This window comes from Echiichthys vipera (genome assembly GCF_963691815.1).
Source record: "Echiichthys vipera genome assembly, chromosome: 9".
Taxonomy (NCBI): Eukaryota; Metazoa; Chordata; class Actinopteri; order Perciformes; family Trachinidae; genus Echiichthys; species Echiichthys vipera.
This window is the reverse complement of record NC_139834.1, coordinates 1,606,704-1,632,229: the sequence shown is the minus strand read 5'-3', so window position 1 is coordinate 1,632,229 and position 25,526 is coordinate 1,606,704. Positions and strand designations below refer to the sequence as shown.

The following is a 25,526-nucleotide window of genomic DNA, read 5'->3' as shown; positions in this document are numbered from 1 at the left end:
TTTAACGTCATAAGAATGAGATTAAAAGTCAAAATCATGAGATTTAAAGTCATAAAATGGGATATAAGTCAAAACTTATGATATGAAAAGTCAAAGTAATGCGAAAAAGTCAAAATTATGAGATAAAAAGTAAAAATAGTGGAATAAAAGTCATAATTATGAGATTTAAAGTCATAATTATAGGATAAAAGGTAGAAACTATGATATAAAAAGTCAAAATTATGAGATAAAAAGTAAAAATAGTGGAATAAAAGTCATAATTATGAGATTTAAAGTCATAATTATAGGATAAAAGGTAGAAACTATGATATAAAAAGTCAAAATTATGAGATTTAAAGTCGTGAGAATGCGATAAAAAATATGAATATAGGGTTCAGTTTAGTTCTGTTTAAATATATAAATGTAATAAATATAATATACTTTCATATGGGGGTAGTAAAGTGCTGAAGATGGTTTCTAATAAAAGCATCAGTGTCAACAACAAATAAACACCGACTTTGGCCACAAGGGGCAGAACAACTACCGCCAAATCAGGAGACGAAGAAGAAGAAAAAGCAGCAGAAGAAGAAGTCGAAATCTGGCGCCAGCTCCGGTGCCGCTGCAGAAACATCGCTGTTACCGGGGGAAGAACCGGCTTCACACACACGTTTACAGGTGTGTGACAGGTGACCCGGGGACACGAGGAGCCTTTCTCACTGCCGTTACGGTAATGTGACGTCACTGCTGCTGCTGCCGCGGAGTTGAACTACAGACCCTGAGTGATGCCTTCGCTCACCCTGGGAGGAGTGGCGGTGGACTTCCCCTTCCCTCCCTATGACTGTCAGCGGGACTACATGAGCAAAGTCATCGAGTGTCTGCAGAAGGTACCGCGAGCTGCTGTCGCGTGCTGCACCCGTGTTTGTAAAACTGTTCAATTTTAAACATAATGTTTTTATAATGAGTGACAGCTCCAACTTAACTGTCCTCCCATGGTGTCTACTAAAAACATGCTCCTCTAGGAGCCAAAACATGTGCTAAAGTGTCCTCTAGGAGGATAAACGTGTGCTAAAGTGTCCTCTAGGAGCCAGAACATGTGTTAGTGTCCTCTAGGAGCCAAAACATGTGCTGAAGTGTCCTCTAGGAGCCAAAACATGTGCTAAAGTGTCCTCTAGGAGTCAAAACGTGTGCTAAAGTGCCCTCTAGGAGCAGAAACGTGTGTTAAAGTGTCCTCTAGGAGCCAAAACATGTGCTAAAGTGTCCTCTAGGAGCCTAAACGTGTGCTAAAGTGTCCTCTAGGAGCATAAACGTGTGTTAAAGTGTCCTCTAGGAGCCAAAACATGTGCTAAAGTGTCCTCTAGGAGCATAAACGTGTGCTAGAGTGTCCTCTAGGAGCCAAAACGTGTGCTAAAGTGTCCTCTAGGAGTATAAACGTGTGTTAAAGTGTCCTCTAGGAGCATAAACGTGTGTTAAAGTGTCCTCTAGGAGCCAAAACATGTGCTAAAGTGCCCTCTAGGAGTCAAAACATGTGCTAAAGTGCCCCCTAGAAGCCAAAACACGTGCTAAAGTGCCCCTCCTATGAGTCAAAATGTGTGCTAAAGTGAACTCTAGGAGCCAAAACGTGTGCTAAAGTTTCCTCTAGGAGCCAAAACGTGTGTTAAAGTGTCCTCTAGGAGCCAAAACATGTGCTAAAGTGTCCTCTAGGAGCCAAAACGTGTGCTAAAGTGTCCTCTAGGAGCCAAAACATGTGCTAAAGTGTTCCCTTGGAGGCAAAACATGTGCTAAAGTGCCCTCTAGGAGCCAAAACATGTGCTAAAGTGCCCTCTAGGAGTCAAAACATGTGCTAAAGTGTCCTCTAGGAGCCAAAACATGTGCTAAAGTGCCCCCTAGAAGCCAAAACACGTGCTAAAGTGCCCCTCCTATGAGTCAAAATGTGTGCTAAAGTGAACTCTAGGAGCCAAAACGTGTGTTAAAGTTTCCTCTAGGAGCCAAAACATGTGCTAAAGTGTCCTATTGAGAGCCAAAACGTGATAATAATCTTCCACCAAAGCGCACTCCTGGGTCGTGGGTTCATGAGACTTTGATGTGTGAACATGTTGTTCCTTGTTGTATCAGGAGTGAACGGCCTGTTGTTGTTGTTTCAGGAGCAGAATGGGGTTCTGGAAAGTCCCACCGGCACCGGTAAAACCCTGTGCCTGCTGTGTGCCACCCTGGCCTGGAGAGAGAACTTCAAGGACAGCATCTCCGCCCGCAAGATCGCAGAGAGGCTCCAGGGGGCCGAGATGTTCCAGGAAATGCCTCAGTCGCCCTGGGGGGGCGCTGCTGCTACAGACGGTGAAACAACAAGTACGTCCACATCCTGTCGGCACACACCTCAGTGCAGCTGTGCGTCACTGCTTGTGTTAAACAGACTTTCTGATATCAGCATATATCGTATTATTGTCCAGAGAATTGATATAATCTCATATTGCGATGAAAGTTGTGATGACATGCATGTGATAGAGTATCTCTGCTGGGTGGGTTAAAGGTTGATTATGGATAATGAGCAGAACGGCTCCATCTAGTGTCTCAAGATTGTCGTCACAACAACAAAAAAGAAGTCCAGCAGTGGGGTTGCCAGGTTGGTCAGACCCGGCCCAGTAGCTCCAGGAGACCGGAGTCTGTTTGAGCCTGTTTGAACCCGTCCCCTCCAGAAAACCACAGCATCAAAACAAGGATTAGAGGAGTTTGACTGACAGTTAGCATTAGCTGTTAGCGTTAGCCGTTCCAGCTAAGTGCAGATGAAAGTGATGTTAGCATCAAGGAGCAGCGTAGCCATGTGGGCGTGCGTTTGAATGGCGTTCCTCTCCTTTCTCTCAGTCCATGGAGTGAATGCTCGGCCTATAGTGACTCTGGTTGTTGCCCGTCTCCGCTCACTCAGCTGCTGGGACAAAGAAGCAGCTGCAGGATTGGCTAACTCCATTTCACCCAGTGCCAGCCTACAGTAGCTGCACCCAACAACAGACAACCCTGGCAACCAGCAGCGCCCAATGGCTGCTACCATGGAAACACAACGGGACTGAAGGTCATTGTGTTTTCACCATATGGAAACACAATGACCTTCATTCTGTTACTGTAACACTTTTAACACCTACACCTTTAACCTGCTCCACCATGTTAGGGACAGAACTTACGCTCTGCAGAGAGACACATCAGCTGACCTGACGACTGCGTCACTGTGGTGGCGTTCATGGGGGCAGCGGCATCTCAGTCACGCAGGGATCCAGGGGGTGTCCAGCTGCAGGTTCAGGTCTGGCTCAGACCGCGTCAGCACAAAGGGGCCAGTTCATCTGCCCCTGAGCATCTCTCTGATGCATGTGTGTGTCGTGTGTGTGTGTGTGTGTGCGCGTGCGCGTGCGTGCATGTCCTGTAATAATTGTGTGTTGTTCTTGTTTCTCAGCCAACTACACCGATGTTCCCAAGATCATCTACGCGTCCCGGACACACAGTCAGCTGGCACAGGTTATCAACGAGTTAAAGAGCACTTCGTACAGGTGAACCATGTCTTTTCTATTCTTTGATTCTTCGATCATGCGTGATGAACGTTGCTGTGGGGGTTTGCTGATGGGACAGGGTCATATTTAATACTGCTGATGATCTTTAAAACCATAGCTGTGTTTGAAATCGTTCCCTGTCACAGAAGTAGTGCTCTAAAGTGTGTGTACGCCATTTTGTAGAGGTGTTGTACACTCTGTCGTTAATTTCATCCACTATAAAATACAATGCACGAGGAATTTGAGTGTACTTACGATGTACACTGCGTTTTTCTCCCATATACCACAATGCAATGTGGCCTTGTTTAAAAACCAGGGAGGAAAAGATGAAAGTCACTGTTTGATTTTGTCTCATGTAATGACACTAATATCTGCTGACTCAGGCCCAAAGTGTGTGTGCTCGGATCAAGAGAGCAGCTGTGCATCAACCAGGAAGTGCTGCGTCAGGAGAACCATCACGTCAAGGTAAGCAAACAAACCCAGAGTTTATTAAAGAGTGTTTTAAAGACTTACCTACTGGCCCCTGTACCAGCTCCTCTCATAGTAAAGTCCATTACAGTGGAAGGAGCCCATTGGGGCTTTGTTGTGTGTGTAGGGACTCTTCTCATGCTGCTGCAGAGGTTTGCTGTTATTTTCAGCAGCATAAGTGGTTAAAAAAGACCTTTGAATTATTTTTTGTTGTTGCGACTACGATCCTGAGACACTAGATGGCGGGTTTCTGCTCATTCTCCAGATTCAACCTTTAACTTTACCCCAGGAAATCGGGAACCTCCCATTTGTGAGCCCTCTGTCTTAAAGACACAGCAGACACGCCCCCAAACCCTCCACGTCTCCCAACTCATTGTCCCTGATTTCAAATGGTTGTTGAGATTCTGAGGCACCAACACTGAGCCGGGATTGGAGAGGAAAAGTGCATATTGAACCCATTTATACAGATTTTAATGTATTCAATGCAATTCCCTGTTTTCCAGGTCCATATGTGCAGACAAAAAGTCTCCACCAGGTCGTGTGTCTACTACAACAATGTTGATGGTAATGTAACACTTTGGATCCACGCAGCAGGTGTCACCAAGAACAGATGCTGTGTGACATTAAGGGCGCCCTCCCACTGTTCCTCCGTCCCGTGCCCCGTGCTTTAGGGTCCTTGTCCCCCCCTCCAGGCCCGTTTGTACTCACACTACCTGGGCCTCGGAGAATGCTTCTTGCTGCCTATACGTCATCACGCCGTAACACGTCACACGCATTGATGACGTCATGGCGATGCGTGGCTTTGTTTCCAGATCTTTCCGTAGACCTCGGAGTTTTTGTGCGTCTTGTCGACTGTTTTTGAATCTTTTCATCGACCAAATCTGCAGTAAACACTCCACCTCCGCATCACACCAACGTGAACCTTTCACCGCCATTGTTTGAAATGTCCGCGCATGGTCCCTCCTTCTTTTTTCTACGTCCCAACAGGCGCACAGGAAATGACCGCAGAACCGCCGTAGGCCTCGTGGTCGTACACGTGCGCACGCTCGTGCTCGTACATGTGCAAACGTGCTTTACTAAAGCCCACCTCTCCCAAACGGGCCGTGGACGGCAAGCGTGCCGCTCCTAGACGTGGTACGGTTGCACTCACACTGGTCAAAGGAACCAGACTTTAGCCGTGACACGTCCTGGGGCACGGTACGGAGGAACAGTGGGAGTGCGCCCTAAGTTCTTTAGTTTGGTTTAACGTGATTAAAACATCTTCTCCAAACCTTTAACACTCATCTCTTCCTCCTCAGAGAAGAGCACGGACAGAGACTTGGTGAACTCTGTCCTCGACGTGGAAGACTTGGTCAAATTTGGCAACAAACAGAGGTGAGATTCATGTTTTCATGTTCACCCGTGTGTACGTTTGTTGCTTTAGTAGGAGTGAAAATGTATCTGCTGATTATTTAATCACTCAGTAAATCAGAAATGACTCAGCGTATTAGCACAATTATTTACAATCGCAGTTTTCTTTAACCCAGCATGACCTCGTTTTAAAGGGAGAATCTTTATTAAAAGCTATTTATAAAACGATAATACACAGAGAAATGACTCTTGTGCTGACGTTGTGGATCAGTGTTTCCAGTTGTTACACAAAAATAATAACTCGATGGTTTATTTGATGACTGTATGTGTATTGTTTACATATACATGTGTATATATAGGTATATATTTGAGTGTATTTGCCTAAAAAGACCCTAAAAAGAGATGATTTTACACCAGAATCTCACTTTAATGACAACTTACCTCGTCGTTTCTGCGCGTAACCTTTGGAAGTAAAAAGCCAGCACGACTCACTTATCATAACACTTGTTCAACCAGCTGTAACATGCAGAAAAACATTCTTTTTAACATGTTCGCCACAGCACGTGCACGCTCATTAGGCTAAATCACATTAGTTATCAGGGGGATATTGGTGAGAGGCTCCAGAGGCGATAATCTGTTATAATGTCCTTTGTACTTCATCTCTGTCATTCAATAACTAAGTTTTAATGTAAAATGAGTCTAGTGTTTGCATGCAGTGTGTGAATTTCAATCCAAAGTGAACTCTGACTCTTCCTGCAGGGTCTGTCCTTACTACCTCTCCCGGTCCTTGAAACAGCAGGCAGACGTGATCTTTATGCCGTATAACTACCTGCTGGACCCAAAGGTGAGCCGTGGAGGAAGAGACGGAGCTTATTTCCTGCTTTAGTGCTTTAAAGTAACTCAAGTCCACTTCAGACCAAAGATTCACAACAAGACCAGTTGAATCTGGCAACTTCTTGCAATAGAAGAAGAAGGAACAGGAGGTGGAGGTAGAGAAATATTGGAAAACAGTGCTACAGTGTCTGTGCACGTCCTGATTCAGCAGCTCACCGGTGCTCTTCGCTCAGTAGATAAAGTGCAGAGGTGGGATTTTTCTTGAGAAATGATAATGTGACTGCGAGAGTGTTTTCTTTGGCTCAGTTAAGATGCACACAATATCTGCTAACCTCTGCTCAGAGGGCAGCAGGTGGCGCTGTTGTCAGTGACACAGCTGATGTTTCATTGTCAAGTTTAAAGTGAAATCATCCCAGGGTCTTTTCCAGCAAATGCACTCATTAACTAAGCCACAGAGACACTTTTTTTTCCTGTAGCAACTATTAACGGAGAAATCCAGAAGAGTCACTAACAACTGGACGTGGCTAACAGTGGTTAGCTCGGGGCAGCACGGTGAAGGCATTCAAAGGTCTTTTTTAACCACTAATGCTGCTGAAAATAACAGCAAACCTCTGCAGCAGCATGAGAAGAGTCCCTACACACACAACAAAGCGTCATCAGCGTAGTTATTGAAGCCAGAGTTTATTAAAGAGTGTTTTAAAGACTTACCTACTGGCCCCTGTACCAGCTCCTCTCATAGTAAAGTCCATTACAGTGGAAGGAGCCCATTGCTGCTTTGTTGTGTGTGTAGGGACTCTACTCATGCTGCTGCAGAGGTTTGCTGTTATTTTCAGCAGCATTAGTGGTTAAAAAAGACCTTTGAATGCCTTCACCGTGCTGCCCCGAGCTAATCACTGTTAGCCACGTCCGGCTGTTAGCATCTCTCCTGGATTTCTACCTTAATAGTTGATACAGGAAAAAAACTGTCTCCATGGATTATTTGATGAGTGCAAGTGTTCAAAAACTCAATGAGATGATTTTACGCTGGAATTTCCCTTTAAGTAAATTTACATAGACATTAGTATGTATGGTATAGTATAACTGGTCCTCTCATTACGTATCCAAATAAAAGCTGTGTTTTGCTCTTTCCCTGTGTTTCACAGAGCCGCAGAGCGCACAATATCGAGCTCAACAAAGCTGTGGTCATCTTTGACGAAGCTCACAACGTGGTGAGTGTCTGTTCTGGTCGGTCACACTGGCGTCAGAGAGAGAGAGAGAGATCCAGGAGGAGGTTCTACCGGCTCTGCTTCTTCAGGGTGTCTTTGTAGGCGTCACAGAATTTAATCGTAACCATGGAGCGAGCGGCACAAGTTTCCACAGTCTCAGAGACATTCATTATGTTGCACTCAATTATTGTGCACAGAAAGTGGCGCTCATTTACGTTCAGCGAGGGACACAGATATTGGAAATCTCAGCAAAAAGGCAACACATGCTTTCATCTTTATTTGATAGATATGAACTTAAAAGTCAGTTAAATAGACAGAAATCTTATGGAGTACGACTTTAAGAGTCTGCACATTTGCATTCCAGTCCAAGTATATTAGACTGATCAACGCACACCACTAGAGCAAAGGTACAAACTCTAGAAATGTGAGGATGTGGTGTTTCATTTCACTCAGGGTGCACACACACTGTGCGTCCGTCCAGTGCCCCGTGCTTTAGGGTTCTTGTCCCCCCCCTCCAGGCCCGTTTGTACTCACACTACCTGGGTACGCGTGCTTGGGACAGTGTGAGTGCGCCCTGAGACTCTTGAGTCCATATTCACGTGCCTGTGGTAGTAAAGTTCTCAGACGGGCGGAGTATCCTGATGATGATGTTTCTGTTTGCAGGAGAAGACTTGTGAGGAATCAACATCATTTGACCTGACTCCCTATGACGTAGCCTCAGCCATCAGTGCTGTGGACAGGCTGCTGGTGGAGCAGGCTAAAGACGCCACCAATGAGGACTCCGTCACTGAAGACTTCAATGTGGAGTCCCTCAAATCTGGTCAGCATGCTCATTTGTCTCCACCACTGAGGGTGCACACACCGGGGGTTTGGTGTATGGCTTTGGACTGACGTAAATGTTACCAACAGTGTATGCACTTCAGTTTCAGCAGGTTTTTATTTTCTGTTTCAGGTTTGAAAGTGAATATAACCGTCATCGCAAAAGTCAAAAGTAAGTGTTCTTAACGTAGATACGTGAGCCTGAACACAAACCATGCCTGTCTCATCAGCTCTGTGGGGTTTTTACTTTACTCTGAGTGCTTTTGTCTTTCACAGAGATTCTGCTGGACCTGGAAGCTGCCGTCGACTCCTATGAGGTTCCAAGTGAAAAAGGAATCACTAAACCTGGAATGTACGTTTGTATAATGTGGTGGTAGATAAAAAAGCCAAAAATAAGGTTTTGCTTTATGAATAGCCTCAAGTAAAGTACAGAAACACGTGCGTTTCCACTGTGGTCGAATACCTGGAATGTGAGTCGCTTGAGTGGCCGCTCAAACCCCTGAAAGAAGCCCGGTTGCTGATTGGATGTAGCTCTTAGGGGGATTGTGACGTGTGGTCGAACAGATGCCACAACAACACGGAGAAGTGGAGTCGACACTTGCAGAAAATGATCTGTGCACGAACATCTTCACGGGCAAATGAGTGCTGCAGCGGCCGGGTTGGATTCTGACCTGTGGTCCTTTGCTGCGTGCTCCCTCTGTCTCTCATTTACACACACACACACACACACAGACACACACACACACACACACCGTACTGCAGCCGGACCAGATTTTACCTTAATAGAAACACACCTATTGCCCCACGACCAGTCCTTGGTGTTCATCTCTATCATTGGAATCATGTTTTGCAGCGGATACGGTTGTTTGATTTGCCACACACAGTAAAATGAGTGTTCAATGTGTGATCTGTCTGTGTCAGCTTCATCTATGAGCTGTTGGAGAGAGCCCACCTGACGTACGACACCAAGGCGGCCGTCTCCGAAGCTCTGGAGCTCATCACTGGACACTTGGCAGGAAGTCAGTATGGCTTCATTTCTTCGTATCTTTGATTTACGCTGACCACCGCGTGATGTAGAGTCTCATTCTCCCTTCATATAAGTAGGAATGTAATAGATGACATCATCCGCTGACTATATCATACAGTACAGAATCATATGTGTGGTAATTTGGGTGATTAACAAACGAGCTGTGTGACATGTTTGTCTTCAGAGCCAGGGATATTCCTGAACACAGGTGGACTGCAGAAGCTGTCTGACATCATACAGGTACGCTACACGCTGTATGTATCAGTGTTACAGAGTCAGGATGTGGTTAGCCTAGCTTAGCATAAAGGCTGGAAGCGGGGAAACGTTCAATTATTTAATCATTTTGGGACGGGGAAGGGGCTCCCAGCAGCCCCCTCTGCTCAGTGAGGACACTAACTGCAGAGTGAAGGGGCTCCCAGCAGCCCCCTCTGCTCAGTGAGGACACTAACTGCAGAGTGAAGGGGCTCCCAGCAGCACCCTCTGCTCAGTGAGGACACTAACTGCAGAGTGAAGGGGCTCCCAGCAGCCCCCTCTGCTCAGTGAGGACACTAACTGCAGAGTGAAGGGGCTCCCAGCAGCCCCCTCTGCTCAGTGAGGACACTAACTGCAGAGTGAAGGGGCTCCCAGCAGCCCCCTCTGCTCAGTGAGGACACTAACTGCAGAGTGAAGGGGCTCCCAGCAGCCCCCTCTGCTCAGTGAGGACACTAACTGCAGAGTGATGGGTGCATCAGAGTCCAGAACAGCACCAAAGTCTCCACTAAGACCAGAACCAGGGACACGTTTGTCTCTAGGATGGAGGAGGATTTGGAGAGGAACTCTCCGGTGTTTGGATTCTCCACAGCGTCTCCCCGTCTCTTCTTCTCCGTTGTTGGTGTATTTCTGTGGCAGTTACAGCGCCACCTCCAGGCCTGGCATGGGTACTACAGCGTTTGGAGTCGCTGCACCTGGTTTCCTGTGGACGCACACATTGAGGAGTCGAGACAGAGAAAAAAGGTCGTTTTCGATCGTTTGGACGTTCCCTTATTTCCTCTAGGTGTCACCGGGACCACCTTTTGCCATGATGACAAACACACACATACACAGTGAAAATGAAACCAGTGTCGGTGTCACGGCTGGTAATCGTTTTCCTTTCTTTCCTTGTAGCTGGTGTTCTGTGGTGAACCATCAGGGAAGGACAGAGAGCAGCAGATGCAGTCTAACACGGCTCATTTTAAGGTGCTCGTTCATTCAAAGCGTTTGTAAACGAGTGTTCGTCTCCACACACTTATCATAATACAGTGATGTCAGCTGTCATTCGTCTGTTCGGCTCAGGTTCATATCCATCGAGACACCAGCTACCACAAGAAAACACAGAGCGCTGATGTGTGGGCTTCGTCTTCAGCAAAGAAACAAGGTAACAACACACACACACACACACACACACACACACACACTGCCTGTGACACACTGGGTTACAGTATTCACACAGTTACGGCTGTGATATCCTGAGTAGAGATGCACCGATACCTGGGCTGAGCGTATCAGCAGATACCTGACACAGATCTGATCCTCCTGTTGAATGAATGAAGCGTAAACCTGTCCATATGAGTGAAGGCGTCAGGCTTGATATAAACATCTAGCCAGGTCCAAGCGTGTGAAATGTGTTTCCTCAGGAGGGGGGCTGGAGTCTCCCTTAGAGAGAGGGGGAGAAGTTCAGCATCCGTGAGGAACTCGGAGTAGAGCCGCTGCTCCTTTGCGTTGAAAGGAGCCAGTTGAGGTGGTTCAGGATCATCTGGTAAGGATGAACCCTGGGCGCCTCCCTAGGGAGGTGTTCCAGGCACGTCCAGCTGGGAGGAGGCCTCGGGGAAGACCCAGGACCAGGTGGAGAGATTAGATCTCCACACTGGCCTGGGAACGCCTCTGGATCCCCCAGTTGGAGCTGGTTAATGTGGCCCGGGAAAGGGAAGTTTGGGGTCCCCTGCTGGAGCTGCTGACCCTGAGACCCGACCCCGGATAAGCGGCTGAAGATGAGATGAGATTATTTATTAACAAAAATCAGTGTTTATCACCACCCCGTGCAAGTCTCGCGTTGCAGTTGTTGCATGTTGCAGTCGGACTCGTTGGCGTATGAAGTGTGAAATGTTTCCAAACAGCAGACTTGTCTCGGCCCATTGTTTGCTCATCACCAGCTGCTGTGCGCTCTCCGCTTGATGACGTAACCGGTGCAAACATAGAATTGAAGTGACTGGATGGCTGTGACTGTGTTGCTGTGTGTGATATTATTCAAAAAGAAACGACTGGACAGGTATCGTCTCGGTGCATCTCGAATCCTGAGCCCCTTTTCAGTCCTATTCCAACACTGACTCAGAAAAGTTAGATACTCAATATTACTGTTTGTCTGTTTAACACTGGCTCTTCACATTAATGCAAAATCTAACCCAAAACTAAATATACACACATTTCCCTCTTTTTACCTTCTATAATGCATGAATGACCTCGTTACCGTGACATTTTGTGTTTGCTGTTGGACGTTTTAGTTTAGTTTGTCTCTAGTTTGTCTCACTGCTCCGCCCGTACTCTGAGCGAAGCGGGTTAAATGAGCTGTATGTGTTTCTTTGCACCTTGTAGGTAACATCCTGAGTTACTGGTGCTTCTCGCCTGGCTACAGCATGCAGGACCTGGTGAATCAAGGTGTTCGCTCCATCATTCTGACCAGCGGGACCCTCTCCCCGTTGTCCTCATTCACCTCTGAGATGAGGATGTAAGTAAAGATCATTTGCCCCACGGAGGTGCACAGTTGCATTTCTGCACCACTGACTTGAGTGGTGAATCTTTGCCATCTTTGCCTTTGTCTTGTTGTTGAACAGAGGAACCTGGATCCTCATCCCAACGTGTTTTGCTCTTCCTGTTGTTGTAGAAAGTTTCCAGTGAGTCTGGAGAACAGCCACGTGATCGAGCGGGACCAGATCTTTGTTGGCGTCATTGAAAGAGGTCCAGACGGACAGCACTTAAGTTCAGCGTTTGATCGGAGGTTGGTGTTCTCTTCTACAGACACGCTTCTACACTTCGATCACGGTCAAACTCCTCAGGACTCCGGTTTAAACCCTGTTGGAAAAGATCTCTCTTTGTACGTTTGTGTCGGAGTTCAGCCTGACTACAAATGAAGTCACATAGCACATTTGTTTGTAACCTGTCCTCTTGTGAAGATCTCTTCTCTGTGGATTTGTTAAGTTGAGCTTTCTAAACTCTGAATTATACACTATAGAAATCCATCTCCTTAAACACCAACCACATCTCTCATACGCCCCTGAAACAACGTCCAGGTGTGACTCAGCCTTTGAGGCGGTTACTTTAAGGGCGCACTCACACTGTCCTTCTGCACCGCGCCAAAACAGGTTACGGGTCAAGCCTAGTGCGTTTGACCAGTGCAACCGTACCGCGTCTAGGAGCGGCACGCTTGCCGTCCACGGCCCGTTTGGGAGAGGTGGGCTTTTGTAAAGCACGTTTGCACATGTACGAGCACGAGCGTGCGCACGTGTACGAGCGCGAGGCCTACGGCGGTTCTGAGGTCATTTCCTGTGCGCCTGTTGGGACGTAGAAAAAAGAAGGAGGGACCATGCGCGGACATTTCAAACAATGGCGGTGAAAGGTTCACGTTGGTGTGATGCGGAGGTGGAGTGTTTACTGCAGATTTGGTCGATGAAAAGATTCAAAAACAGTCGACAAGACGCACAAAAACTCCGAGGTCTACGGAAAGATCTGGAAACAAAGCCACGCATCGCCATGACGTCATCAATGCGTGTGACGTGTTACGGCGTGATGACGTATAGGCAGCAAGAAGCATTCTCCGAGGCCCAGGTAGTGTGAGTACAAACGGGCCTGGAGGGGGGGACAAGGACCCTAAAGCACGGGGCACGGGACGGAGGCACAGTGGGAGGGCGCCCTAACAGTAAATAGTTCTGCTCTACAGAAGCTTCACCTTCTTGTTGGGATAATGATCTTTCCCTCTGTGACAGGTTTGTTCCTGAAAACATGTCCTCGTTAGGCAACACCGTCGGTAAGACCACACTATAATGTTCTAATTTTGACCAGATGTTCTGATTTTCATCATTCCTCTCTTTCACATGCATGTGTTGCTTGTTCCCTCCTCAGCCAACCTGAGCCGTGTGGTTCCTCACGGCCTCCTGGTGTTTTTTCCCTCCTTCCCTTTGATGGAAAAGACGCTGGACTTCTGGAGAGTGAGTGGAAACCGAGCACAACTTCTGCTTTTGTCGTGTTTCTTGTGGATTGATTTCTCGAGTGTCCTCTCACCAGGCTAACGGACACGCAGACCGCATCGAGAGTGTGAAGCCCATGTTTGTTGAACCCAAAGGAAAGGGCACTTTTAATGAGGTCAGTGTGGTTTTATGAAATGTATGTACGACAATACTCAGGGATCCGTTGTGTCAAAATGTGTGTTAAGTGTTAAGAGACCTTACAACCTTCAGCCACCTGCTGGTATGGAGAGTTAGGGCGCCCTCCCACTGTGCCTCCGTCCCGTGCCCCGTGCTTTAGGGTCCTTGTCCCCCCCTCCAGGCCCGTTTGTACTCACACTACCTGGGCCTCGGAGAATGCTTCTTGCTGCCTATACGTCATCACGCCGTAACACGTCACACGCATTGATGACGTCATGGCGATGCGTGGCTTTGTTTCCAGATCTTTCCGTAGACCTCGGAGTTTTTGTGCGTCTTGTCGACTGTTTTTGAATGTTTTCATCGACCAAATCTGCAGTAAACACTCCACCTCCGCATCACACCAACGTGAACCTTTCACCGCCATTGTTTGAAATGTCCGCGCATGGTCCCTCCTTCTTTTTTCTACGTCCCAACAGGCGCACAGGAAATGACCTCAGAACCGCCGTAGGCCTCGTGCTCGTACACGTGCGCACGCTCGTGCTCGTACACGTGCAAACGTGCTTTACTAAAGCCCACCTCTCCCAAACGGGCCGTGGACGGCAAGCGTGCCGCTCCTAGACGTGGTACGGTTGCACTCACACTGGTCAAAGGAACCAGACTTTAGCCGTGACACGTGCTGGGGTACGGTACGGAGGCACAGTGGGAGTGCGGCCTTACTCCCTCTCACGCAGGTGCTGAGCGTACGTGCTTGTTAGCGGTTAGCTGTAGTCTTTGGTTAAAGAAGTTGTTGTCCTTCAGGGCTTGTCAGTGTGACAACACTCCTCCCTGTCTGTTCTCAGGTTATTGACGGATATTACAACAAAGTCAGGGATCCAACATCCAAAGGGGGATCCTTCTTTGCTGTGTGTCGAGGGAAGGTGAGGTTACTGTGTGTGTGTGTGTGCGTGTGTGTGTGTGTCTATGGAGTTTGGTAAAGTCCTGATGTTTCCAAATACACAGATTTGCCTTGACAACTTCACTACAGTACAAAGACAAACACAAACACTCAGAACAGAGTAGAAAAAGTAGATAATTAACTAATAATAATTTAAAAAAGCATGAGTAAATCTAAGTGAACGCATGTCAGATTGGTTGTGAGAGAGTACATAAATACACATCATGACAGAGAGAAAGTCTTACAAGAACAAAACAACAAACACATTTAAAAAAAAATTAGAAAAGTACAGAACATACAAGATCAATCAATACAAAATCCGAGCGGGTTGTCACCTAAATACAGTGAAGCCAGCGGTTCAGAGTGTTTCATTACGTTCTCAGTGTAATCTTATCACTATGGCACAGGTCACAGGTGTTCAGTGTGTTGATATTGAAGACTCTCATAGCACCTGTAAGTGTACGTGAATGCTTCCCTCTCCCTGTGCCAGGCGAGTGAGGGTCTGGATTTTGCAGACACCTTCGGTCGGGGGGTCATCGTCACAGGCCTTCCTTTCCCTCCGAGGATGGACCCTCGAGTCATCCTGAAGATGCAGTTCCTGGATGAGATGAGTCGGAAGAAAACTCCGGGGATGAAGGTGAGTGGATTCTGCTTCCTGAGGGCACGATACTAAAATTAAGATTAAATAACAAGCCTTTGTTCTTTGTCAGGGTCAGAAAGGGAAGGAAAAATGTGTTTTTCATATTCTAGTTGAATAGAAATTTAAATCACTAGATGACAGAAACAAAAAAAAGCCAGTTTTTTCATATTGTACGACAGGAAATTGCAGATTAATGCGTCTAATTGTTGATATTTTAACGTGTTAACACATCGGTACAGGTCCTGAGGGGTATCACTGTTGTAATAGTGATAAGTTAATATCAGCTTGTTGTTGTTGCCATAGCTACGGTGAACCGGTCGTTGTTTTTTGTTTTTGTCTCCTAGTGACGAACGGGAATGGAATAAAACGCCTTTTAATTCAATTTTAAAGTTTTTTAAAATCCATTTGTGATTGAAAATCAAATGAACAAAAGATAAATGGACCCTTAGAAATGCTCAATGTCGTTTAAGTGGCTTAGTGTGTGTGTGTGTGTGTGTGTGTGTGTGTGTGTGTGTGTGTGTGTGTGTGTGTGTGTGTGTGTGTGTGTGTGTGTGTGTGTGTGTGTGTGTGTGTGTGTGTGTGCGCGCGTGTGCGTCTGTGTGTGTGTGTGTGTCTGTGTGTGTGTGTGTGCAGTACCTGTCTGGGCAGGAGTGGTACAGGCAGCAGGCTTTCAGAGCGGTGAACCAGGCCATCGGTAGAGTCATTCGCCATAAGGAGGACTACGGAGCCATCCTGCTGTGTGATCAGAGGTCAGACGAGGAGCCGTCCGCCATCACTCACCAGTCAAATCATTACGTCACCGCGACACTTTGGGCCTCGTGCAGGAACCATTCATAAGAACACTTGTTGTTAAAGCTCTGGTCCACATTCTGGAAATCAGTCGAGCCTCTGAGACAGATTTGAAAAACGCATCCACCCCCAACAACCAAACCCCTCCCCTACATGGTCTACCATTCATCCCCCGAGTTCGTATCGCCCTCCTAACGACAAGCCCCCTCTAAAAACGCACGGCTAACGTATGCTAACGTGTTTTTGACCTGTGTGTATCAGCCTGAGGACGTTCACAGTCATAAGCCGGTATTGGCGCAGACTAATGGAAGCTGTTTATGGAACATCTACGTCAAAACTCAAAAATGAGCTGTATCTGCTGCATCAGCGTCTGCTCTCAGTCCCAGATCCTGGCGTAGCGTCTCCGCGCTCAGAGGAATCCTCCGCGTTGACTCCTCTTTGGTTCCTGTGTCCGTCACAGTTCTGCCTTTTCCTCGCTCCACTCACGTTTTCTCCGACCTTCTCCATCGGGACGAGCAGAGGCCTCTCGCTGGTGCCGCTCTTTTCCTTAGTATTTCGAATAACGGGACTTTCCCCACAGGTTTAAAAACTCTGATGCCAGGGCGCAGCTTCCATCTTGGGTCAAGCCTTACGTGCGTCTGTACAGCGGCTTTGGGAACGTGATCCGAGACGTCTCCCAGTTCTTCAGGGTTGCACAGAAAATGGTACGTTCCAGCATTCACAAAAAGGCTCGAATAAACTGTTTTATTGATCTGGATGTGTATTTAGATCTTTGCAAAGGTTGGTGATGCCTGCTGTGACACTGTCATTCAGTAAATCATGTAATAAAAATATAAAATAACAGCAAAACCTCTGCAGCAGCATGAGAAGAGTCCCTACACACACAACAAAGCAGCAACAGCGTAGTTAGTGAAGCCAGAGTTTATTAAAAGAGTGTTTTAAAGACTTACCTACTGGCCCCTGCACCAGCTCCTCTCATAGTAAAGTCCATTACAGTGGAAGGAGCCCATTGGTGCTTTGTTTTGTGTGTAGGGACTCTTCTCATGCTGCAGACTATCTGACCTTATTGTGCATTGGCACTGCATTATTGCATCATGTGCTGACTGTTTGTGCTTGTGTTTGAATGTGTCAGAGGCCCGTGGTGGTGGAGAAGAAGGCTGCAGCAGAGAGCTGCGCCACAGTGTGTTTACCAGACACTCCGTCCTCTGGCTTCACTTCCTGTTCCACCTCCCAAAGCTCCAACACGCAGAAGGCCAAGGCGCTGGACGCCCACCTCCCCAGCCTGAAGAGGAGGAAACTCAGTGAGTACATTTTTTGCTTCCTCCCTCAAACTGGCTTTTTTAAGGGTGAAGGTGCGTTCACACCAGGGGTGGGTAGACAGGAGTAAATGCTCGTCCTGCATTGATTGGTTGCCTTCTGTGTGGTCTTTGTGATCAGACGAACACGCCGGAGCCAATGGGATGGCCAGGATCTGTATTGGGTACGAGTTTGAGGTGCAGGAGAGTCAGAAGCGACCGGCCAACCTGCTGGATGCTCTGGAGCGAGGGGACCATTGCAACGGAGAGGACGATGACGCTGCTGTGGGAGAAGAGAGGGTGTGTATGTGTGTGTGTGTGTTTGTTATGAAGCAACAGTGGTAAAGTCAAAGTCTTTCTATTCTTTCTGTACTTATTTGTTCAATTTAACATTTTCCTTCCAAGGCAAACCGTTTGTCCACACTGTCGCTTCAATGTGACAAGAGGATGGACGATGAGCTGCGGGGAGGAAAACGCAAAATCAAGTTGGTCCAAGAAAAGGTACACATTCAATTAGAGGCAGTTTTAGGTGCTGTTAGATTTCCTGTTTGTTTACTGGGTATCAAAGGCCACTGAGAACAACGTAGTTAGTGAAGCCAGAGTTTATTAAAGAGTGTTTTAAAGACTTAACGTCTGATTTTGCATATAGATGCTTGGTTTCTCCCACTAAACCATGATAAAGATTTAATGTGTGTCCTTAGTGTGCAGGAATACCCCCCCTCTTAGACAATACAACAGTCTGCTCCTGTTTCATCATCAGCATCATTTCATCTGAATCTTTGTTGGTTTTCATTCGAGACGTTCAGTCAGACACACACATGTTCAGACACACACACGTTCAGTCGGACTCAGCGCCGTGAAAGTGAAACTACAGTTGTAAATAAACCGTCAGCTGCTGTCAAAGAAAGAAACCAAACACATTTATGTTCCAACAACAAACGCTTTGAATCAGAAATCAGAATCTCATCTGTCAGTGAGCCTCTGCCTGACACGCGTGACCACGCAGCGCTGGACTCACGTGCACCCGCAGCTGTCTGCTTCACGTCCACTGCTCGCCACCGGATCAGAGGGTTTTTCCATGAGCAAAAAACCCCAAAACGTATTCCACGGTCTGTCGACTATAGGCAAGACATGACCAATCCGATTCCACCACATTTACATATCAAAGGAAGACTCCAGTTCATTATTGTATGTTGATCTAATCACTTTAGTCAACTATCTTGTGATAGACTCACATTAATGCTGCAGGTATGTTTTTATAAGACATTTCAACAATCACTGTGTTTTTCTCCGTCCCTGTTGAAGAAACTGAGCGTGTCTGAGGGGGCGGGTACAGCCAGCAGGGTGAAGAGTTTCATGGCCGAGATGAAGACGTCACTGAGCCAGTTCACCTTCGAGCGCATCATCCAGGCTCTGCAGACCTACAAGAAGACGGACAGCGTGGACGTCCTGCTGAGCGAGACGGCGGTGTTAACGGAGGACGCTAACACTCACGGTCTTCTGCGGGGTAGGCCTTCTGCTGACGCGTCCACTGGGATCATTAGTGAGCACCTGGGTTCTGTCTGTTACAGCGCCAAAACATAACAAAAGTGACCTCAACACACTTTAAATATGGAGTAGATCAGGACCACACTCTGACTTATTCATGATTTACAGAGACTCAATAATTCCCCCATGAGCAGCAACAAGTCGCACTATTGATCTGATTTGATTTGAGTTCTTTGGCACATGTTGAAAGAAGAAGAGTACAGTTGAAAGACAGTAAGGGAGCACTCCCACTGTGCGTCCGTACCGTGCCCAAACAGGTTTCACGGCTAAAGTCCGGTTCCTTTGACCAGTGTGAGTGCAACCGTACCACGTCTAGGAGCGGCACGCTTGCCGTCCACGGCCCGTTTAGGAGAGGTGGGCTTTAGTAAAGCACGTTTGCACGTGTACGAGCACGAGCGTGCGCACGTGTACGAGCACGAGGCCTACGGCGGTTCTGAGGTCATTTCCTGTGCGCCTGTTGGGACGTAGAAAAAAGAAGGAGGGACCATGCACGGACATTTCAAACAATGGCGGTGAAAGGTCCACGTTGGTGTGATGCGGAGGTGGAGTGTTTACTGCAGATTTGGTCGATGAAAAGATTCAAAAACAGTCGACAAGACGCACAAAAACTCAGAGGTCTACGGAAAGATCTGGAAACAAAGCCACGCATCGCCATGACGTCATCAATGCGTGTGACGTGTTATTAACTCCGGTCTTTTAGAGGAAGAGACAGAACGAGCTCAGTCTTGGTTGGGTGACGTCATCATACGTTATGTGCTTTTGTTTCACGTTATTCTGTTACTTGTTTTTGTTATTGTGACCGTGTCTGACGCGGGTTGTTGGGAGGGACAGTGGGATTTAGGTTAAAGCAGATGCACCGTACATGTGTTTTACCTGTTTATGTTTTCTGCTCTGCACAAAAAAGCTTAAGGGGAAAGTTTCTGCAGGCGAGGGCTGAAAGAATTCTATCTTTAATACTATTCATATACAGTATTTATCCAGCGCTCTTGTGCACACAGTGGTGCCGTATTGGAGGCTTCTCACACACACACACACACACACACACACAAGTATCAGAACTGCTTTGCATGCTTAGTTTGATGATGCGGCCTCTGTGTCACAGGCCTCTACCAGTTCATCCGCCCACATCACAAGAAGAGGTTTGATGAGAAGTGCCAGGAGCTGACCGGGAAGGGCTGCGGATACAAACCCAGTCACTCACTGTCCACGGAGGAGAAGAAGACACTCCTGATGCAGAGCGGTATGACACACTCACTCCAACACAACACTGCGCTCTTCTTTATATGTTTGTTTGTTTATATGTGCTCTAAATGACAATTAATGAGAATGATGAGTGGCGTGTGATGACGACAGGTCGAGTTATCAGTAAAGGAATCCACCGCTGAGTCATTTTAGAGCTTTAAAGGTTGAATAGTTCATTCTTCTTACACATAAAAAGTTCTTAAACACTCTTGTGCTGGAGGGCTTATCTGTGTTTAGTGTGTGTGTTCAAGGCTTCCTGTTGACACACGGAGCGTACAGGAGGAGAGGACGACTGAAACTGTGCCTGTTGTGTTTCCTTACAGCTGCAGCCAGTGAGCCCGCTGTGGGTGCAGCCTCCACCTGCAGTCAGCTGGATACACATCAGCTCAACAAGGGAGGACACCACCTGAACCAGCCAGGATCCAGAGCAGCTCACACTGGTAGGAAATCACATCCTTTTCACATTTGAGTTCAGTGATTAGGTGCGTTTCCACTATGGTCGAATACCTGGAATGAGTTGGGTCTGTCTCGCTGAAACGCCCCTAATTTGCACGTGAGCGCTCGAGCGGAGTCGGCTCTCCCACAGGGCAGACAAACAGCCGCTCAGACGCCTGAGAGATGCCCTGTTTGATTGGATGTAGCTCTCAGGGGGATGTGACGTGTGGTCGAACGGACGCCACAACAACACGGTGAAGTAGAGTCGACACTTTTATCCAGTGGTGAAGAAGAAGGACGCTGAAATTGATCCGTGCACGAGCAAATGAGTGCTGCAGCGGCCCGGTTGGATTCTGACCTGTGGTTCAATGCTGCATGCTCCCTCTGTGTCTCTCATTTACACACACACACACACACACGCACACACACACACACACCGTACTGCAGCGGGGTGACAGCCTGTCTGTCAATAAACACTTTTCCAGCGCCCAGAATCTTTAAGGTGGAGTGTTTTCTTTCATGTTACTTATCTGTGTTTAGCTGTGTTCAAGGCTTCCTGTTGACACACGGAGCGTACAGGAGGAGAGGACGACTGAAACTGGACCTGTTGTGTTTCCTTACAGCTGCAGCCAGTGAGCCCGCTGTGGGTGCAGCCTCCACCTGCAGTCAGCTGGATACACATCAGCTCAACAAGGGAGGACAGCACCTGAACCAGCCAGGATCCAGAGCAGCTCACACTGGTAGGACATCACATCCTTTTCACATTTGAGTTCAGTGATTAAGAAGTATTTGGTTCACTTGCAGACTTAGACATGAGACAGTCACCAGGTGAAGACAAGCTAGATCCGAATTCTCCACACGATGGAAAACAACCTTTTGTTTTTCCCCGTCGTTCTTAAAAAGTTTCCGTCCACTCGGCCTCGAGTCCTAAATCTGTGCGTCCACAGGAAACTAGGTGCAGCGACTCCAAACGCTGTAGTACCCATGCCAGGCCTGGAGGTGGCGCTGTAACTGCCACAGAAATACACCAACAACGGAGAAGAAGAGACGGGGAGACGCTGTGAACACGCATTGATGACGTCATGGCGATGCGTGGCTTTGTTTCCAGATCTTTCCGTAGACCTCGGAGTTTTTGTGCGTCTTGTCGACTGTTTTTGAATCTTTTCATCGACCAAATCTGCAGTAAACACTCCACCTCCGCATCACACCAACGTGAACCTTTCACCGCCATTGTTTGAAATGTCCGCGCATGGTCCCTCCTTCTTTTTTCTACGTCCCAACAGGCGCACAGGAAATGACCTCAGAACCGCCGTAGGCCTCGTGCTCGTACACGTGCGCACGCTCGTGCTAGTACATGTGCAAACGTGCTTTACTAAAGCCCACCTCTCCCAAACGGGCCGTGGACGGCAAGCGTGCCGCTCCTAGACGTGGTACGGTTGCACTCACACTAGTCAAAGGAACCAGACTTTAGCAGTGACACGTGCTGTGTCACGGGACGGAGGCACAGTGGGAGTGCGCCCTGAGAAGCCATATTTAAATATCACCTATATTATTGTTATGAACGTGTTAGAAAGTGAACCTCACACAACCAAAGACCAAGACTTGATTGACATTTTCTCCAAACGGTTGCCATGGCAGCACCTGTTGCCGATCGCCTTGTAGCATGAAATAAACTCCAGTCTTTTCTTAATTGTTAATCAGGTTCTGCTCCAAAGAGCGACGTCCCCGCGGTGTTTCTGGCTGATGTGAAAAAATCCCTCGGAGCAGAGAAATCGGCTCAGCTCTTTCAGGCCATTCAGAGCTACAAGAAGACGGACCGCTACGACGACCTGGTGCCCACCGTGGTGAGCCTGTTCACAGAGAGAGATGACACCTTCAACCTCCTAGTCCGTGAGTTCTTTCAAAGTCTCTTCTTTTATTTACATTCTTTCCCTTTTTGGCTGAACGGCAGCAGAGCTCACTGTGTTTACAGCAGAGATATTTACGTCAGGACGCTGCTGCAGAGCGCAGAGGAGAAATAAACGGTCAGGTTTCAGTTTGTCAACGACTGAAAGCTGCAGCTCCTCGAGACGGGAAGGAGACAGAGATCACCAAATACACTTTGGTTAAAGGTTGAATCCGTAGAATCTTTATTAAAAGCTGTATTTTTTTTAATTTAATCCACCCACCGGGCGTTTTTAGGGGTAGAATTAAAGTATTTAGTCTGAATTAAAGGTTGAGTCTGAGGAACGAGCAGAACGGCTCTATCTAGAGTCTCAAGATTGTCGTCGCAACAACAAAATAGAAGTCCAGCAGTGGGGTTGCCAGGTTGGTCAGACCCGGCCCAGTAGCTCCAGGAGACCGGAGTCAGTTTGAGCCTGTTTGAACCCGTCCCCTCCAGAAAATCACAGCATCAAAACAAGGATTAGAGGAGTTTGACTGACAGTTAGCGTTAGCCGTTAGCGTTACCATGTCATTGTCAAAGCAACACTTTGATTCTGTTCCCAGGGTTTGTACTGGTGCTTGAAATCCTTGAGATTCTTAGAAGTGTGTGAATTAATTCTACTTCCACTTCGGTGCAGTATCAGCCTCTCATTCATTCAGACATTTGCTCCGTTTGCTCGGTGTGAAAGGTTTGTTTACTCGTGGTGCCATCGGAGAACGAAGAAGAACGAATGTTATTGTTGTGACGTTGTGGTGAATTGTCGTGAACCCCGACTCACACCCGCCCCCCACGACCCCGTCAGGGACAAGAGGCTGATTGATTGATTAAATTCAAGTCTCTTTGATATACAACAAACAAATGTGACTGGGACCACAACAGATGAACAGTATCGACGCCCACAGCTGACTATGCCTGGAACACATTGCTGGACCGGTCATTTATGTGATTTCCACTCAGTGTTGTTGATGTTTGAACACGAACTTCTCGTCTCCGTTGACTCCCTTCCCTCTCTGTTCTGAAGGGTTCGCCATGTTTATTCCCCCTCGCCATAAGAAGCAGTACAACGAGATGCTGGACGCTCTGATCGGCCAGTCCGTCTCTGCTGCAGCTGCTGACGTGTCCGCTGTGAGTGAAGACCAGCAGAGACCCGGTAAAGAGCAACACACTCCTCTGACTTGTTACACCTGAGACACCTGTAACACACCTGTAACACACCTGTAAATCCTCTGACTTGTTACACCTGAGACACCTGTAACACACCTGTAACACACCTGTAAATCCTCTGACTTGTTACACCTGAGACACCTGTAACACACCTGTAACACACCTGTAACTCCTCTGACTTGTTACACCTGTAACACACCTGTAACACACCTGTAACTCCTCTGACTTGTTACACCTGTAACACACCTGTAACACACCTGTAACTCCTCTGACTTGTTACACCTGTAACACACCTGTAACACACCTGTAACTCCTCTGACTTGTTACACCTGAGACACCTGTAACACACCTGTAACACACCTGTAACTCCTCTGACTTGTTACACCTGAGACACCTGTAACACACCTGTATCTCCTCTGACTTGTTACACCTGTAACACACCTGTAACTCCTCTGACTTGTTACACCTGAGACACCTGTAACACACCTGTAACTCCTCTGACTTGTTACACCTGAGACACCTGTAACACACCTGTAACTCCTCTGTAACTCCTCTGACTTGTTACACCTGTAACACATCTGTAACACACCTGTAACTCCTCTGACTTGTTATACCTGAGACACCTGTAACACACCTGTAACACACCTGTAACACACCTGTAACTCCTCTGACTTGTTACACCTGTAACACACCTGTAACACACCTGTAACTCCTCTGACTTGTTACACCTGTAACACACCTGTAACACACCTGTAACTCCTCTGACTTGTTACACCTGTAACACACCTGTAACTCCTCTGACCTGTAACACACCTGTAACACACCTGTAACTCCTCTGACCTGTAACACACCTGTAACACACCTGTAACTCCTCTGACTTGTTACACCTGAGACACCTGTCACACACCTGTAACACACCTGTAACTCCTCTGACCTGTAACACACCTGTAACACACCTGTAACTCCTCTGACTTGTACACCTGTAACACACCTGTAACTCCTCTGACTTGTTATACCTGAGACACCTGTAACACACCTGTAACACACCTGTAACACACCTGTAACACACCTGTAACTCCTCTGACTTGTCTGTGTCTTCCAGCTTCGTCGTCACCGTCTCTGAAGACACAAAGAAAGATCTCCAGTTTTTTCCCAGGCAGCCAGAGGAAGTAGACGCTGAGGACGGGGAACATGGGGAGGAGTTTCTAACCGTTTACCTCTAAACTGACACAACCATGCATCAGCTGATGGCTGTGACTTTATAATGTGACTGTACATAAGGAGCACAGCTCTGACAGCACTCAGCTGCTCTGTATACGATGTCATGGAAATTTAAATATGTTGTTTTTAAAGTTATTAAATTGAAAGTACAGGTGCCTCAGGTGTCGTCTTTAACAGAAGAAACAAACAAACGCTATCGCACACTTCTCCCTATTGTTTGCTCTGTGCCGTGTAGCTTTTTGAACAATAAATATGAAACACTTTAGGATTCAGGTCATGATTGAGCAACTTTCCTCTGTTCAGCCTCTCATAGTGTTTATGATTGAGTCCGTATTACAGAGAGGACGTGACAGAGTAGAAATTGTAAGTATTTGTGTCATAAAACCAGCATTTTTTTTAAGATTCAAGAGGGAAATGATTGTGCAACAGTTTCAAGACAAAGATGGGAAAGGATCAGAGTGACAATAAGCATAAAAACATCAATCAAGGATCGACCGATATGGATTTTTTTATCCATAAGCCTCAGCCGGTGACATACGGACGGATTTTCCTGAGCTGATATTTGGAGCCGATACGACTTTTCATCTCATCTCATCTTCAGCCTCTGATCCTGGATCAGGTCTCAGGGGCAGCAGCTCCAGCAGGGGACCCCAAACTTCCCTTTCCCGGGCCACATTAACCAGCTCTAACTGGGGGATCCTGAGGCGTTCCCAGGCCAGTGTGGAGATCTAATCTCTCCACCTGGTCCT

The 25,526-nt window shown here is 47.3% G+C and overlaps 1 protein-coding gene across 1 annotated transcript; it reads left to right on the top strand.

Moving 5' to 3' along the window:
* The first annotated feature begins 740 nt into the window (after positions 1-740).
* rtel1 (regulator of telomere elongation helicase 1) lies at positions 741-24,790 on the top strand. Its single transcript, XM_083919383.1, has 34 exons — positions 741-863; positions 2,121-2,322; positions 3,416-3,509; positions 3,893-3,974; positions 4,481-4,541; positions 5,276-5,351; positions 6,087-6,171; positions 7,304-7,369; positions 8,030-8,186; positions 8,319-8,357; positions 8,462-8,537; positions 9,107-9,204; positions 9,397-9,452; positions 10,356-10,427; positions 10,524-10,605; positions 11,820-11,952; positions 12,109-12,222; positions 13,208-13,248; positions 13,344-13,429; positions 13,506-13,583; positions 14,425-14,502; positions 15,010-15,156; positions 15,793-15,908; positions 16,529-16,652; positions 17,081-17,249; positions 17,386-17,543; positions 17,649-17,744; positions 18,549-18,750; positions 19,894-20,031; positions 20,357-20,473; positions 21,092-21,208; positions 22,170-22,358; positions 23,414-23,542; positions 24,659-24,790. The coding sequence occupies exons 1-34, from the start codon at positions 762-764 to the stop codon at positions 24,727-24,729; spliced, it is 3,651 nt and encodes a 1,216-aa protein (XP_083775509.1). The 5' UTR covers positions 741-761; the 3' UTR covers positions 24,730-24,790.
* The last annotated feature ends 736 nt before the right edge of the window (positions 24,791-25,526 follow it).